This window comes from Mauremys mutica, chromosome 1 (assembly GCF_020497125.1).
Source record: "Mauremys mutica isolate MM-2020 ecotype Southern chromosome 1, ASM2049712v1, whole genome shotgun sequence".
NCBI classification, from domain to species: domain Eukaryota; kingdom Metazoa; phylum Chordata; order Testudines; family Geoemydidae; genus Mauremys; species Mauremys mutica.
Window position 1 is genome coordinate 300,943,755 of NC_059072.1, and position 16,486 is coordinate 300,960,240.

The following is a 16,486-nucleotide window of genomic DNA, read 5'->3' on the forward strand; positions in this document are numbered from 1 at the left end:
TCTTCCCTAGCCCTGAGCCCCCTCGCATCATGAACCCCTCATCCACAGTCCTCACCCCACAGCCCAACCCTCTTCCCTAGCCCTGAGCCCCCTCGCATCATGAACCCCTCATCCACAGCCCTCACCCCACAGCCCAACCCTCTTCCCTAGCCCTGAGCCCCCTCCTGCATCATGTACCCCTCGCCCTCAGCCCCACAGCCCTCACCCCTGCACTCCCTCCTATCCCCAAACTCCGTCCCAAAGCCTGCACCCCACCCCCTGCCGCAGCCTGGAGCCTGCATCGAGCACAGAGCCTGCATCCAGACCCCCTCCCCCACCCAAACTCCCTCCCAGAGCCTTAGGCAGTAAATCTAAGTGCGTGTTTTGTCCTTTGAGTGAGGTGCATTACTGAGTGTATATATTTATTAAAACTGCGCGCGCTTAGGGGAGGAGGTGGAGAAGAGACAGGGCAGGGGCGGGGCCTCATGGAAGGGGTGGATTGGGGGTGGGGCCAGGGGCAGCAAGGGGGCGTGTCAGTGATGCGGCCCTCGGGCCAATGCACTAGTCCTCATGCGGCCCTCGGGGTCATTTGAGTTTGAGACCCCTGAGTTAAACCCTGAGCATGTGGGCAAGACTCACCAGCCAGCACCCAGGAAAGAATTCTCTGTAGTAACTCAGATCCCACCCCATCTAACATCCCTTCACAGACCACTGGGCATACTTACCTGCTGATAATCAAAGATCAATTGCCAAATTAATTGCCAAAATTAGGCTATCCCATCATACCATCCCCTCCATAAACTTATCAAGCTTAGTCTTGAAGCCAGATATGTCTTTTGCCCCCACTACTGCCCTTGGAAGGCTGTTCCAGAACTTCACTCCTCTAATGGTTAGAAACCTTCGTCTAATTTCAAGTCTAAACTTCCTAGTGTCCAGTTTAGATCCATTTGTTCTTGTGTCCACATTGGTACTAAGCTTAAATAATTCCTCTCCCTCCCTAATATTTATCTCTCTGATATATTTATAAAGAGCAATCATATCCCCCCATAACCTTCTTTTGGTTAGGCTAAACAAGCCAAGCTCTTTGAGTCTCCTTTCATAAGACAGGTTTTCCATTCCTCGGATCATCCTCATAGCCCTTCTCTGTACCTGTTCCAGTTTGAATTCATCCTTCTTAAACATGGGAGACCAGAACTGCACACAGTATTCCAGATGAGGTCTCACCAGTGCTTTGTGTAACGGTACTAACATCTCCTTATCTTTGCTGGAAATACCTCGTCTGATGCATCCTAAAACCGCATTAGCTTTTTTAACGGCCATATCACATTGGCGGCTCATAGTCATCCTGTGATCAACCAATACTCCGAGGTCCTTCTCCTTCTCTGTTACTTCCAACTGCTGTGTCCCCAATTTATAACTAAAATTCTTTTTATGAATCCCTAAATGCATGACCTTGCACTTTTCACTATTAAATTTCATCCTATTACTATTACTCCAGTTTACAAGGTCATCCAGATCTTCCTGTATGATATCCCGGTCCTTCTCTGTGTTAGCAATACCTCCCAGCTTTGTGTCATCCGCAAACTTTATTAGCACATTCCCACTTTTTGTGCCAAGGTCAGTAATAAAAAGATTAAATAAGATTGGTCCCAAAACTGATCCCTGAGGAACTCCACTAGTAACCTCCTTCCAGCCTGACAGTTCACCTTTCAGTATGACCCGTTGTAGTCTCCCCTTTAACCAGTTCCTTATCCACCTTTCAATTTTCATATTGATCCCCATGTTTTCCCAATTTAACTAATAATTCCCCATGTGGAACCGTGTCAAATGCCTTACTGAAATCGAGGTAAATTAGATCCACTGCGTTTCCTTTGTCTAAAAAAATCTGTTACCTTCTCAAAGAAGGAGATCAGGTTGGTTTGGCACGATCTACCTTTTGTAAAACCATGTTGTATTTTGTCCCAATTACCATTGACCTCAATGTCCTTAACTACTTTCTCCTTCAAACATTTTTCCAAGACCTTACATACTACAGATGTCAAACTAACAGGCCTATAGTTACTCGGATCACATTTTTTCCCTTTCTTAAAAATAGGAACTATGTTAGCAATTCTCCAGTCGTACGGTACAACCCCTGAGTTTACCGATTCATTAAAAATTCTTGCTAATGGGCTTGCAATTTCATGTGCCAGTTCCTTTAATATTCTTGGATGAAGATTATCTGGGCCCTCCAATTTTGTCCCATTAAGATGTTCGAGTTTGGCTTCTACCTCGGATGTGGTAATATCTACCTCCATATCCTCATTCGTCATCCCACCATTATCCCAAAGCTCCTCATTAAAGACTGAGCCAAAGTATTTCTTTAGATATTTGTCTAGATTATCCTTAACCTGCATTCCATCCTCAGTGTTTAGCAGTCCCACTTCTTCTTTATTTTCTTCTTACTTATAAGGCTATAGAACCTTTTACTATTGATTTTAATTCCCTTTGCAAGGTCCAACTCTACATGGCTTTTGGCCTTTCTCACTTTATCCCTACATGTTCTGACCTCAATAATGTAGCTTTCCTTGCTAATCCCTCCCATCTTCCACTCCTTGTAGGCGTTCTGCTTTTTCTTAATCACCTCTCTGAGATGCTTGCTCATCCAGCTTGGTCTACAACTCCTGCCTATGATTTTTTTCCCCTTTCTTGGGATGCAGGCTTCTGATAATTTCTGCAACTTTGACTTGATTTACAGATACTTCACAGTGAATCACCAAAATCTTAGATTAAAAGTGGTACCAAGTTTAAAATGCCACTGTCCAACAGCCCTCTTATAAAGATCCAAATGATTAAAGCTATCAATGCTCCCACCACCCACTCCTCCTTCAGCCTGACCCTCACCACATTAATTTATTTAGTCCGCCTTCTATAAAAGGGCATTTGAGACCTCAATCTGATGAAAACTGTAGTAGTGCTAGAATGAGTACAATATATTTCAGAAATGGAAAATGGAAACTTGCTGCCTGTGGCTTCTTAAATGGTTACATACCCTTTTCTGAGAAAAGCTGTGGCATTATTGGGATTGAGTTCTAGGGACTTCTTTGCATCTGTAACCGCATCTGTAGAAAGTCAGTTTTGCACATTAGTCTCTTAAGAATTGCATTATTCCAGTTACGTATCTTAAACCAAAGATCTAAAATCAAATTGACAATTCAGTTCCAACTCAACATTTAGCCATAACCTCACACCTTCAGAAGTATGGTAGAGAGCCTACAAATAAGCAGTCACATGTTTTTTAATGTAGAGTATATTACTCTTTTCTAGAAACAATAGAAATACAGTAACTTAATTTGCCCTAATGTTGCATTTGACTTGAATCAGGAGACAAAGCTAACGTTCTGAATTTTATAATTTTAACACAGACAAAGTAATTCACATACTTAGGCACTGCCTAAGTGAACAAGTAGTTTGAGGTTAATGCTACAGTTAGATTCCTGAGCTCCATTTTTACATCTTAAAGGAAGTGTGTGAAGTATTAGTTTTCTTAATTTATGCAGAAAGTCATGCTATTGAAGTACAGCAATTATCTTACAATATTTTCACCACTCAAATCTGCTATAGCTACTCATGGGGGAATTCTGTGCCACTGTGCAATGCAGAATTTTGAGAAATTAATGTTGGGCACACAGAATTTCCTTTTCCCCCCCTCCCTACAGAAATGGACTGCAGAGATATTGGCTGCCACTAGGGGCCACTGGACCCAGCAGAGCCCGGCTCACAACTAGACAAGGCCAGGAGGAAGGAAAGGAAACTGGAGTGTTCCGGGCAGTTGCAGAACCCAGCATGCCCTGAAGGAAGGAGGCAATGGCACCAGTTGTTTCTCCCTCTGGATCCCTGGGCTGTGGGGGGCATAGGGTCTGTGAGTGTCCAGGCTAGAGGGGGGCCACACAGCTGGCCTCTGGGGGGCAGAGGTGAGTGTCTGGGTCGGGGAGAGGGGCCCATGGCTGGGCTCTGGGGGGGATGGGATGTGAGTGTCTGGGTTTGGGGGAGAGAGAAAGTGGGGGTAGAGAAGAAACTACTGGGTTGTCATAAGGGTTTCTTTAACTCTCTACTCCTGGGGGAAATTGTGTGTGTCTGTATTGTTACAGACATACTTATTGACAGGTATTTACCAAAATAATTGAAACTGGTGTGATTATATAGTGTTATTCTGACAAATAAAATTTGCATAATTTTAAAATTTGTGCAGAATTTTAATTTTTTGTCTCTGAATTTTTAATTTTTTGATGCAGAATTTCCCAGTAGCATACAGCTAGTCTATCCTTCATTCTACTGCTCTGCCCCTTAAGTGCGATGGACTGTGACCTTCAGTCAGTCAGGCATTTGGGTTTAAACTGGGCATTCCAAGGCCAATTCTATTAGAAATTTAAGGTGTATTTTTATTTTTAAGAACCAGGGCTGCCCGAGGGGGGGGGGGCGCAAGTGGGGCAATTTGCCCCAGGCCCCAGAGGGGTCCTCACGAGAATATAGTATTCTATAGTATTTCAACTTTTTTTTAAATGGAAGGGGCCCCCGAAATTGCTCTGCCCCAGGCCCCCTGAATCCTCTGTGCAGCCCTGTTAAGAACTGGATCAGACACAGAAGGAACCATTTAGAAAGTGAACCTTTTCTCGAAACAGAACATATTTAAAGTGTTACATCACTTTTAATAAAATAAGGAGAAAGTTTAAGGCCTGTCTGAAGCCTAAATCTAGTAACCAAAGTAACTAAGCAATAAATTGAAACAATGGGTTATTCTTTCATTAGTGTACTCAACACATTAAATGGAAAGTTAGGACTGCAAAGCTTCCATGAGAGACCAGACGTGATCAGATATCAGAAGAGTTATATTAGTGGCAACTGTGGGCTGCTTTTATTAAAAGTAACATTTCTAAGACTATCACTATACTTTGCTTGATTTAAGACATTGTTCTGTAAGGAATGTCATAATGTGGTCTTAAAGGGATATACAGTATAGTTTGAGAGATGTTACCGCAGTAATTCTGTAGAAGAATATGAGCATAAGCTCTTTGACAGTAATATTCTGCATCATCTGGCTTCTGTTCCATGGCCACTGTCAGCTTCTGCAAATCCAAATACAAAAATTTAACATGACAGTTTCTGTAAATCCCTCTAACAACAGAACCGAGTGTGTAGCCCACAGTGAAATCCGTTGCTTGAAAAAAATCAACCACCACCAATTAGCACAATTTTGCTTTAAGTGAAATTTCACTGGAACTAAATATCCTGAGCTCACAGGAATGCCTGGCTATTCCTGTTTTGATTCCCCAAAGCCTTTATCTTAGAACTAACCGCTAACAAAGTCCAAAATATGTTTGACTGACCGTTATATGTTTATTCAAATGACTTTTGTGAAAAAGAAAGAGCAAACAAGTTTTGAATAAGTTATAGTATACCCATTTCCATGATGTGTGTGCAGCAAAGACCAATTTATAACTCCCCAAAATGAGCAGCAATAATTGCTCCCCATACTACATATGCACTTGGAAATAGGTGCCTCTGATTTACACCTTACCAGGTAGACATTTGGCTAAAGAAGGTACGTCTTGTACTGCTTTCTGAATAATTACTCTCAGTAATTCTACTTCCTGAATTACTTTGGAGGATTCCTACTCTCACATCTCAGCTACTTAGCACATAAATAGGCAGAAGCTTTCAAAGCCCTCAAAGTTCTTCAGACTTGTGGCACAAAAAGGCCAGTATCATAGTAAGACCAACTGCCTGTATCTCAGTGCCCACTAAAACACTCTTTGAAGAGTAGGAATCCTGTCAATATGGTATCTTTAGTAGCAATTACACGGGTGCAAGTATTTCCTTCCCACTGGTGCAAAGCATGAATAGCAAACAGGAGCAGGGAGATAGCGAATGGGAGCAGTAAACGGGAGTTTTGCAAGGGAATTCTCCAGGTGAAGGAGGAGCGATCACGAGATCCTTGGGGTGAGTTAGTTTGTGTGCTTGCTTGCTTTAAAATTACAGCGTGGTCTGTTTCGGGTGGGCTGAGATCTTACTAATGAGGTTCTTGCCTGTTTTCCTTTGATCCGTTACCCTTTTTGAGATCGCTTGACAATAGGGCAGGGCTAACCCAGGGACAAGAGGGGTTTAAAAAGCTAACTCATAAATGACCAGAGGCACTATTGAACATTAATAGGCAGCAGCTTTAAACCAAACATAAGGGTCCCAGACTACAAGAAGGATGTGGAAAAAATTGGAAAGAGTCCAGCAGAGGGCAACAAAAAGATAAGCACATGAATTATGAGGACAGGCTGAGGAAACTGGGATTGTTTAGTCTGCAGAAGAGAAGAATGAGGGGGGATTTGATAGCTGCTTTCAACTACCTGAAAGGGGGTTCCAAAGATGATGGATCTAGACTGTTCTCAGTGGTAGCAGATGACAGAACAAGGAGTAATGGTCTCAAATTGCAGTGGGGGAGGTTTAGGCTGGATATTAGGAAAACCTTTTTCACTAGGAGGGTGGTGAAGCACTGGAATGGGTTACATAGGGAAGTGGTGGAATCTCCTTTGTTAGAGGTTTTTAAGGTCAGGCTTGACAAAGCCCTGGCTGGGATGATTTAGTTGGGGATTGGTCCTGCTTTTGAGCAGGGGGTTGGACTAGATGACCTCCTCAAGTCCCTTCCAACTGTGATATTCTATGATTCTATGTTACACAAAAAAGCAGAATTTGACCTGCTTACATGAATGCACTCCTAATTCAGTATATTCAAAGTAGATGTCATGGAAGCATTTATAACAATAAGGGGCATCCTCCTGCCCTTCCTAGATAGGATAGAATGAAGGCATACACTGAAAAAACTCCAGCTAGTACAAAACAGATCACCCTGGTGCTTCATTCCCTGTACTCAATGGAGAGCCAACAGAAATTACAATTCAGTGCGTCTGTCCTGACTCTCAAAGCCCTCCATGGGAATGGCTCTGGCCTCTTGAAAAATTGCCTCTCCCTCCACCTACATGACTTCCCATAGCAGCAACATTCCACCATAACAGTGAAAGTATAGATCAGAAGTAGAAAGCTTGTGAGCACTGAAGGTCTTTCACAGAAAGAAAACAGACGTGCACTACAGAGCTCGCGACCACAAGATTTTCAAAACTAAATGCAAAATTTATTTAATTGACATGGCTCTCTCTTCAATATATTCCTCACAAATGACAAACCAGCCGCATAAATATAAAGAAATGAACTAATTAAGCCTTTTCTCCAAGAGGGTCGGAACAAAGATAGCTATTTGTTTTCAAATGCTTTAGAGCAGGGGTCGGCAACCTCTGCCGCATCCCTCGCCCGCGCCACTTCCCACCGCCCCAATTGGCCTGGGACAGCGAACTAGCAAAGAATCCTGTGGCACCTTATAGACTAACAGACGTTTTGCAGCATGAGCTTTCGTGGGTGAATACCGAAGTGGGTATTCACCCACGAAAGCTCATGCTGCAAAACGTCTGTTAGTCTATAAGGTGCCACAGGATTCTTTGCTGCTTCTACAGAACCAGACTAACATGGCTACCCCTCTGATACTGGACAGCGAACTGTGGCCAGTGGGAGCTGCGATCGGCCGAACCTTCCGATGCGGCAGGTAAACAAACTTACCCTGGCGAGCCGTGTGCCAGAGGTTGCCGACCCCTGAACTATAACAACAACTTCAGAATAAAGAAACCCATGTATCTCGTCCATATAACTTTAGGCCAAGGTTTTAAGAACCAGATTCCTAAAATTAGGTTCCTGAGTAGCTCATTTTCTAAAATCTTGGCATTGAAGTATGCTCTTGCTTTAATTTAAGTAGTCCACTGCAGATTATTTAAGAGCATGACTTCAAATATGCAGTCTTGATACAACAGTGTAGCTTGAAAAGAATTGCAGTGGCTTTTAACAAGGACCTGCTTAGGTAAGATAGCCTCTTCTAGTCCTACATTAATGAAACCTGACCTAAAGCATCTGTGTAATACCAGATCAGATTCTACTGACAATTTCTTTTAAACAAAATGATTCTTAATAATTGCACTCACCTGTAACAAACACTTAAGCTTGGGCTCACACAGAAAAGGCTGCAGATATGTCTGTGGTTATTTTGTGATATCATCTTTTAAACTAAAGTGGACACCATCTCCAAAATTAATCTTTTCCACTTCATTCTTACTATTAAGATCTTTGCATGGGCCCCATATCTCTAAACTTGGAATCATTTCATTGATAGGAACAAGAGCATCATTTATCTTGGCCTACAATTCCAATTACATTTAGCCCCTCCCCAAATCCTTCAGTTGTTTTTCCTTACCTCAACATCCACTTGAAAACCTTCATCCTCACCCTCAAATTAGGATACTGACAGGAAATTGTACAATAAGTACTTGTTTGTTATCCTCTCTTTTGCTCCCTATACTACTCCTGGGGGAATTCTGCACCAAAAAAATAAGAATTCTGCACACAATATTTTAAAATTCTGCAAATTTTATTTGTCAAAATAACACTACATAATCATGCCAGTTTCAAGTAGTTTGGTAATTTATTTCAAAATACCTTCAGCAAGTATGTCTGTAACAATACAGACACAAAAAATTCCCCAGGACTAGAGAGTTAAAGAAACCCCTATGACAGCCCAGTTCCTTTTTCTCTGCCCCCTCCCTGAAGGAGCCCAGCCGGGGGCCAAGCACGCACAACCCCTCTACCCCAGAGCCCACAGGGGCTCCCTAGCCCAGACACCTGTCTCCCCTTCCCGAACCCAGCCACGGCCCCCCCGCCAGCCCCAACACTCATCCCCCTACCACTTAGAAACCCAGGGATCCAGGGGGGGGGAAACCAGTCTGATGCTGGGTCCTGGGTTTGTGTGGAGTTTCCTGTGTGCCAACCTCTCCTTCCCTGAGGGCGCGCTGGGAACTGCAGCTGCCAGGAACTTTCTAGATCCTCCCGCCTCCCCCCAGGGCAGTGTCTTCTATCACGAACTAGGCTCTGCTGGGTCCAGTGGCTCTAGTGGTGGCAAGCAGCACTGCAGCCCATTTCTGTGGGGGAAAGGAAATTCTGCATAAAAAAACATTAATTTCTGCAAAATTCTGCATTGTGCAATGGCACAGAATTCCCCCAAGAGTACTATACCTGAAATCTATTCCTTTGCTGTCTGATATGGTTCTACCCTCTCTTCAAAAATCATTTCTTCCAAGATGACCTAACCCAAGTATCTCTTTTGAAAGAAACAGTTATGGTGTAGACTAAGAGGAAACAAAAACTATTAAAGTCATGCATAAAACTTCACTGCTAGTCACTCTGCATCTTTCCTTACAAAACATGCTTCATCTGTATGTTATTTAAACTGTAATTTACTCAGAGTTTCAGAGAGGTAGCCGTGTTAGTCTGGATCTGTAAAAGCAGCAAATAATCCTGTGGCACCTTATAGACTAATAGACGTTTTGGAGCATGAGCTTTCGTGGGTGAATGCATCCGACGAAGTGGGTATTCACCCACGAAAGCTCATGCTCCAGAATGTCTGTTAGTCTATAAGGTGCCACAGGATTCTTTGCTGCTTACTCAGAGTTGGGATCCTGTTTTTATCATTGCCTGTAATGCACCTAGCACACATAGTTAGCACTTTATAAAAATGCTAATGCTGAAAATAGCTACTTGAGGCAGACTCCATAATAACAAACAGTCCTTTGGAGAGACATTATGGTCTAGTAGTACAGAGAAAATGAGGTCAAAAAATCTGGATTCTTATTCCAGCCCTAACACCAACTCAGCCAGGCTGCTGGACAGTCACTTCAGTACTTTGTGCCTCCATTTCCCCAGCTCTATGACACTTTTCTACCTTATGTAACCCACACACCTTCTGGGTGTGATGTTGTGTCCCATCTAGTGACAATGAGAACACTTAGAGAGAGAGAGAGAGAGAGAGAATGAGTCTGCTCTACAGCCTTAGCTAATAGCCAGTTGGCTTTTAGCTCATGCACTAAGCTCCAGAAATCCCAGGTTCAATCCTGCCTGCTGATGACCAGGGTCTGTCAGCGTTACACTTGCAGAGACTATGAGGCTCAGTTTGTTAGCTCCTAAAGTTCTCAGAGGTGCTCTCACAGGAGCTGCAACAAAAGCTAACCATATGCTAATGTTAACGTGCTTTTAGAGAAACTCCACGTAACCTTAACTACTCAGGGCTTGTCTACACTACCTGCTAGATTGGTGGGCAGCAATCGATCCAGCGGGGGTCAATTTATCGTTGAGCGCTCTCCCGTCAACTCCGGTACTCCACCAGAACGAGAAGTGCAAGCGGAGTCGACGAGAGCGCATCAGCTGTCGACTTACCATGGTAAGTAGACCTACGTACGTTGACTTCAGCTACACTATTCACGTAGCTGCTGTTGCATAGCTTAGATCAGGGGTTCTCAAACTGGGGGTCAGGACCCCTCAGGGAGTTGCAAGCTGTCAGCCTCAACCCAAACCCCACTTGGCCGTCAGCATGTATAATGGTGTTAAATATATTAAAAAGTGTTTTTAATTTATAAGGGGGGGGGGAGGTCGCACTCAGAGGCTGGCTGTGTGAAAGGGGTCACTGGTACAGAAGTGTGAGAACCACTGGCTTAGATCAACCCCACCCGGTAGTGCAGACAAGCCCGAGCTGCACCAGGCGCGCCCACACCTGCAGACACACGTGCCCGGCCCCAGCTGAGGCTCCTCCCGCTGAGGACACGGGCTGGGCCCTGCTAACGCCCCGCGGGCGATGCCCAGGCCGCTGCCCCGCCCCGCGGGCCCCTGTCACTCGCTCTCCCGCCCATCGCCGCCCCGGGCCTCTCACCTGCGCCGCCGCCCCGGGGTCCTGCTCGACGTCGCTGTCCGGGAACCTGCAGAGAACAACACAGCGGCGCGCGGTTAGAGGGGGGCCGCGGCGGCGGCTCCGCGAAGCAGGGGGAGGGGGAGACTCACCGCGGACGGGCCGGGTCTAGGGCCGCCGCCATGACGCTGCCCGCTCCGCTCCGCCACCAGGGCACTGTGGGAGCTGAGCAACAAACCCGCCGGCAGTCCCGCGGCGCGCGCAGAGGCTGAGGGGACCGTTGGGGGTGGAGTGACGTCACTCCCCCCCGCTTCCAGGCACCGCCAGCCCCACGTGACGAAGGGAAGCTGACGCGGTCGGCACCCGTCGCCGCCGCTCGTTGGTTGCTCGCCAGCGAGCGAGGGGAACGCCCCTGCGGTGAGGATCCTCCCTCGCGCCCCCTAGCGCCGGAGGACTGGGAGCGAGGAGGCGCCCAGCCCGCTCCTGCCCCTCCCGGCAGTGGCTGGCATGGCAACGGAACGAGCCTCCGCGGGGCTGGGGGCGCTCGCGGTCCCCACTGGCTCCGGCCCGGCAGCGGGACCCCAGCACGCAGCGCCTCCGGCTCCTGGAACGCGTCCGTCCGCTGCAGTGTCTGTGCCCGGCCACGAGGCTGGCGTGGGAGGCGGGCCTGGCCCGGACAGGCAGCAGAGTTAACCCTGGTGAAAGTGAAAGGGGCGCGTGTGTGCACGGGCTGGGCCAGTGTGAGCGCGCCCGGGGTCGCCTGGCAGCAGTAATGGCCATATTCCCTGCTAGCACCCCCGCGTCCCAAACTCTCCCCCCCCCCGCCCCGCGGTCTGGGTCAGGTTCCCGCTGGCAAGGGGGGGGGTGGTTGTGGTCTGGGCTCAGCTCCCTGCAGCTGGGGTCTGCTCCTCCTGACTTGCTCTAGAGAGGCTGCCCCCCGGGCGGGGTTCCTCCACTGAAGCGGAGCCAGCTGCTCTTTCGCCCGGTGGGCTGAAGGGTGCGCTCCTGTTGCTCTTGCCTGTTAATTTAGCAACGAGCAGCTGCAGAAGTGGTTGCTAAATAGCCAGCGCCTCCTCTTCAGCAGCAGGCGGGCCCGCCCACTGGGCCCATAACACATACGCAAAGTCATCCCCCACGAGCAGTTTGAGTCTTCCCCAGGCAACAACAGCAGAGAGGCCCAGATTGCCATTCAGGGGGCTCCTTTCCTGGCTGTTACCAGAGTTTAGGGCTCTGGTTCCCCTGGCATGTGGGAAGAATAGGGTTGGCACCCATCTGGTTTTTGGCTTCTATGTCCTGGTGCCATTTAGGGTTGCCAGGTGCTCAGTTTTCAACTGGAAAATCTGGCCAAAAAGGGGAGCTGGGAACCCTAAATGACACCAGAACCAAAAGTCAGTTACTGCAGGGCAGGGGGAGGCATGATGTCATTAACCCTTGCCAGCCTCTACTCAGCTAGGACTGCCTCCTACCTTCAGGCAGGCAGGCTCCTTGTGACAATCCATTGCAAGGGGAGGGGGGAAAGGAGCAACAGGCCAGGGCTTTGGTGGGGAAGATGGGAGGCCTTAAGGGTCCAGTTACCAGCAATTAGAAAGGTGTTAACTCTCCAAGAAGAATAATGTGGCAGCATCAGTGGTTGTTTGGTTTTCTTTATCACCTCATTGCAGCTTGAATTTGTCATCACTCATTCTGAGTACCAGTGCCATGGACACAACTAAGGAGGGCTGCAGCAAGATGGTAGCCGGGTAAGGGGAGGAGAGAGAGTTCAACAGTTGGCCATAATCAGTCACAGTTCAAGGCCTGCTGTGTGATTTTCCTATCTATCACCACTCCAGAGGCAAGAAGGGTTCAGTGTACTGAAGCAGAAGAGTGAGCAGAACAGGGGAACAAGCAGATTGGGGGCACTAGGACATATGGGAAGTGGTAGGAGGTGACTCAAAGACCCATGGGTACCAGCTTGGAAAGGGTTCATTGTTCTATAACAGCACCTGACATAGCATACAGCTTTCAAAGTATTTATAATGTTATGTGAGATCTTAAATGAAAGCCAGCGCAGGGGGTTGGTCCCTTCCAACCCTGATATTCTATGATTCTATATCACACTGATTCTCAATCGTTGTGTGATGTATATATGGATGATATTTAAGGAGTTGTGTATATGTACTGAAAATATATTTTAGAGTCTGCGTCCCAGGCAGGGTTGACAAACAAGTTTTGCCAAACGTATGTACCTGTCTGCATAGGTTCATGTGTCAATTAAGCACCGTAAGCAAACATAATGGGAGCCCATTTTGCATATGGAGTCATTGCGAATATGTGAAGATAACTTGGAGCAAGAACACCAGGACAGGAACTATGGGGGTCATCCTGAATCTGGGGACAAAACAATGAGTTTTGGGAAATACAAGGAGAAGCAGAAGGATATTTTGTTATCCATCACTGAGGGAGCAAAAAGGACAGAACTTTTTGCATTCATGAAAAGTGGATCTCAGGCATGTTGGTTAGTGAAGCTTGGAGATTGCCTTACGTGAGATACTACTTTAGATGAATTTTAGCCTGTTAAAGTTTGCACTCTAGGAAGTGTGTTATACTCTTTGTTTTATATGTAACCGTTTGTTTCCATTATTTTCCTTAACTCAATATCTCTAAAATTTTTGTCTTTAATAATAAACTTGATTGATTGTACTATAAATATATATCAGTGCTAAGATGCTATAAAGGACCTGATCCTGAGATGTACCAGTCAAGGTGTGCGTAATTTCTGAGTGTGTCTAGTGATTGGTGCTGGATACCACAGGGGGATGCTTTCAGAGGAGCGTAGGGGCTGTGGTATACCTACTGTTAACCTGCAAGGTGAAGGCAAAACAAAAATATCACACAGTTTGCAGATGACACAAAAATTGGGGAAAGAGGTAAATAATGAAGAGGACAGGTCACTGATTCAGAGCAACCTGGCTCAGTTGGTAAACTGGATGGAAGTAAACAATATGCATTTTAATATAGTTAAATGTATACATCTAGGAACAAAGAAAGTAAGCCATACTTAGAGAATGGGGACTCTATCCTGGGAAGCAATGATGCTGAAAAAGAAGCTAGGTTATTTTACCTCTATATTTAGCACTGATGTGATCACCGTTGGAATGCTGTGTCCAGTTCTCCTGGCCACAATTCAAAAAGGATATTGATAAATTGGAGAGGGTTCAGAGAAGAGTCACAAGAATGATTAAAGGATTAGAAAACATGCCTTATAGTGAAGAAGCTCAGTCTATGTACCTTAATAAAGAGAAGATTAAGAGGTGATTTGATTAGAAGTATCTACATGGACAACAAATATTTAATAATCAGCTCTTTAGGAGATAAAGGTATAACACAGGGGTCGGCAACCTCTGGCACCCTGGCAGGCTGGGCCAGTTTGTTACTTGCCGCGTTGGCAGGTTTGGCCGATCGCGACTCCCACTGGCTGCGGTTCGCCATCCCAGGCCAATGGGGGAGGCGGGAAGCTGCGGCCAGCACATCCCTCGGCCCATGCTGCTTCCCGCAGCCCCCATTGGCCTGGGACGGCGAACTGCGGCCAGTGGGAGCCATGATCAGCTGAACCTGCCGACATGGCAGGTAAACAAACTGGCTCGGCCCACCAGGGTGCTTACCCTGGTGAGCTGCATGCCAGAGGTTGCCGACCCCTGGTATAACACAATGCAATGGCCAGAAGTTGTAGCTAGATTAATTTCAACTGGAAATAAACAAAATTTTTGACCATGAGAACAATTTACCCAGGATTTTGGTGGATTATCCTTCACATTTTTTATAATCAAGATTGGATGCATTTCTAAAAGATCTGCTTGGGGAATTATTTTGGGGAAGTTCTATGGCCTGTGTTTTACAAGAGATCAGGCTAGATGATCACAACAGTCCCTTCTGGCCTTGGAATCCATGAAAGTTAGAACTGGCAGAGCCCTGAGGAGATTGTTTGGGTAGCTAACAGACTGGGAGTATCAGGAAGCCAACATCCAGTCAAGCACAAATAAACCTTCCTCTTGCTGGAGGCCGGAGATAATAAGGTGACTCAGTCACAGAAGGGAGTGCTTTTTAAATATCACTTCAGTTTTGTTTGTATTACTAAATATTTATATTGTAGCTTACAGGCCTAATCAGTGATCAAAGCCCCTTTTTCAGTGAAATGCCTAGTCCACCTTTACTGTCTAGTTAGAATATAAGGATTTCAGGATGGGGAATATTGTGTGTGCGGTTACAGTGCCTACCAAATTTCTACTGCTACTTCATTATAAAAAAAATGAAGTTTATGCTAATACTGTAATTCATAGAGGTTTCAGTTATAATAGCGATGTTTTCCTACAATTTATTTTAGGTGCAACTGCTCTTCAACCACATAGATTGATGGGAGCACTTTAATATTAGAATTATTCTATTGAGTACTAAATCCAATGGGAGGATGGATTTTAATTTTTTGAACCAAACTATTAACAATCCTGAATATTCAGTTCTGACTCCATGAGCTTTTTACATATTTTTCATATTATGCATAATATGATTAGTTGAATTTTGTTAATTTTAAGTGTTTTCCTCCCAAAAAGAACTTGCAGAACTCCCTGTTATGAACTTTTTTGCAAAAATATATAAAACTTCTCAAAATACTTTGGATTTGTAACACATAAGATAATTAAAATTCAAATAGTATACAAATTCTGTCAAACTTTCACTCTGATATAAATTAAAATGGCCAAGGTCTATACCTCCTTAGTAGAGGGGTTTGCTATGGAAACCAACTGAACTTTAAAGAACTGCCAACTAAAATTAAAACTGAATTAAGCCTAGAAAATGTTTGTTTAAAGTTCCCAAGAAGAGATATTAGGATAATGTGTTTTTAACTTTTTAAGCGCCCTCTCTCCTCCCCATATACTTTGTGAAATCATCCAGTATTTCTGGGTTCTATTAAGACAATCCAGAATGAAACATGTTGTATCATTGATCCCAGAAGTCCTATGCAATTTGTAGTATCAGTGATGTCCCAGAATTATGCATTTGTGGACTGGTAGCGGCTTTCACAGGTGAGGATAAGGGGACAAAAGTTTAAACCATCTGGACCCAATGCCACATCAATGGACCTACTTAGCACATATTTCTGAGCATAGCTCAGTGGTTTGAGCATTGGCCTGCTTAAACCCAGGGTTGTGAGTTCAATCCTTAAGAGGGCCATTCAGGGATGTGGAGTAAAAAATCTGTCTGGGGACTGGTCCTGCTTTGAGCAGGGGGTTGGACTAGATGACCTCCTGAGGGCCCTTCCAACCCTGATAATGTATTCACCTTAACCTATAGCAATACTGCACAGGGCCACCCGGGGGGTGGGGGCAAGTGGGGCAATTTGCCCCCAGGTCCCATAGGGGCCCCCATGAGAATATAGTATTCTATAATATTGCAACTTTTTTATGGAAGGGGCCCCCGAAATTGCTTTCCCCTGAATCCTCTGGGCGGCCCTGGTACTACATAGTGCTGTCACATTCTCAGACAAACAGCTTGAGAATCAATTTCTCACCCCGAGTTCTCTTGAACTGATTCCTGAAGTGCTCATCTACTGTGTTCCAAATCACAGACCATCACTAATTAATCATATTGCTCTATTTCTCAATACAGTTCAGATTGCCAGAAACACTGTACTCATGTGTTGGTAAGAAAACTCTAGAGTAAATACAGAAA

The 16,486-nt window shown here is 45.4% G+C and overlaps 1 protein-coding gene across 2 annotated transcripts in view; it reads right to left on the bottom strand.

Annotated features, from left to right (window-relative positions):
* Window positions 1–11,115, bottom strand: part of SUGT1 (SGT1 homolog, MIS12 kinetochore complex assembly cochaperone) — a 54,444-nt gene extending 43,329 nt beyond the window's left edge. The window contains exons 1-4 of one of the 2 annotated variants that reach the window (XM_045012588.1): window positions 10,933–11,115; window positions 10,805–10,850; window positions 4,994–5,084; window positions 3,011–3,080 (exon numbers count right to left, since the gene is read on the bottom strand). In XM_045012588.1, coding sequence (XP_044868523.1) covers window positions 3,011–3,080; window positions 4,994–5,084; window positions 10,805–10,850; window positions 10,933–10,964 — 239 coding nt within the window. In that variant the 5' untranslated portion in view covers window positions 10,965–11,115. The remainder of the gene's footprint in view (window positions 1–3,010; window positions 3,081–4,993; window positions 5,085–10,804; window positions 10,851–10,932) is intronic. The other variant, XM_045012579.1, reaches the window with a different exon arrangement.
* Between the last annotated feature and the right edge of the window lie 5,371 nt (window positions 11,116–16,486).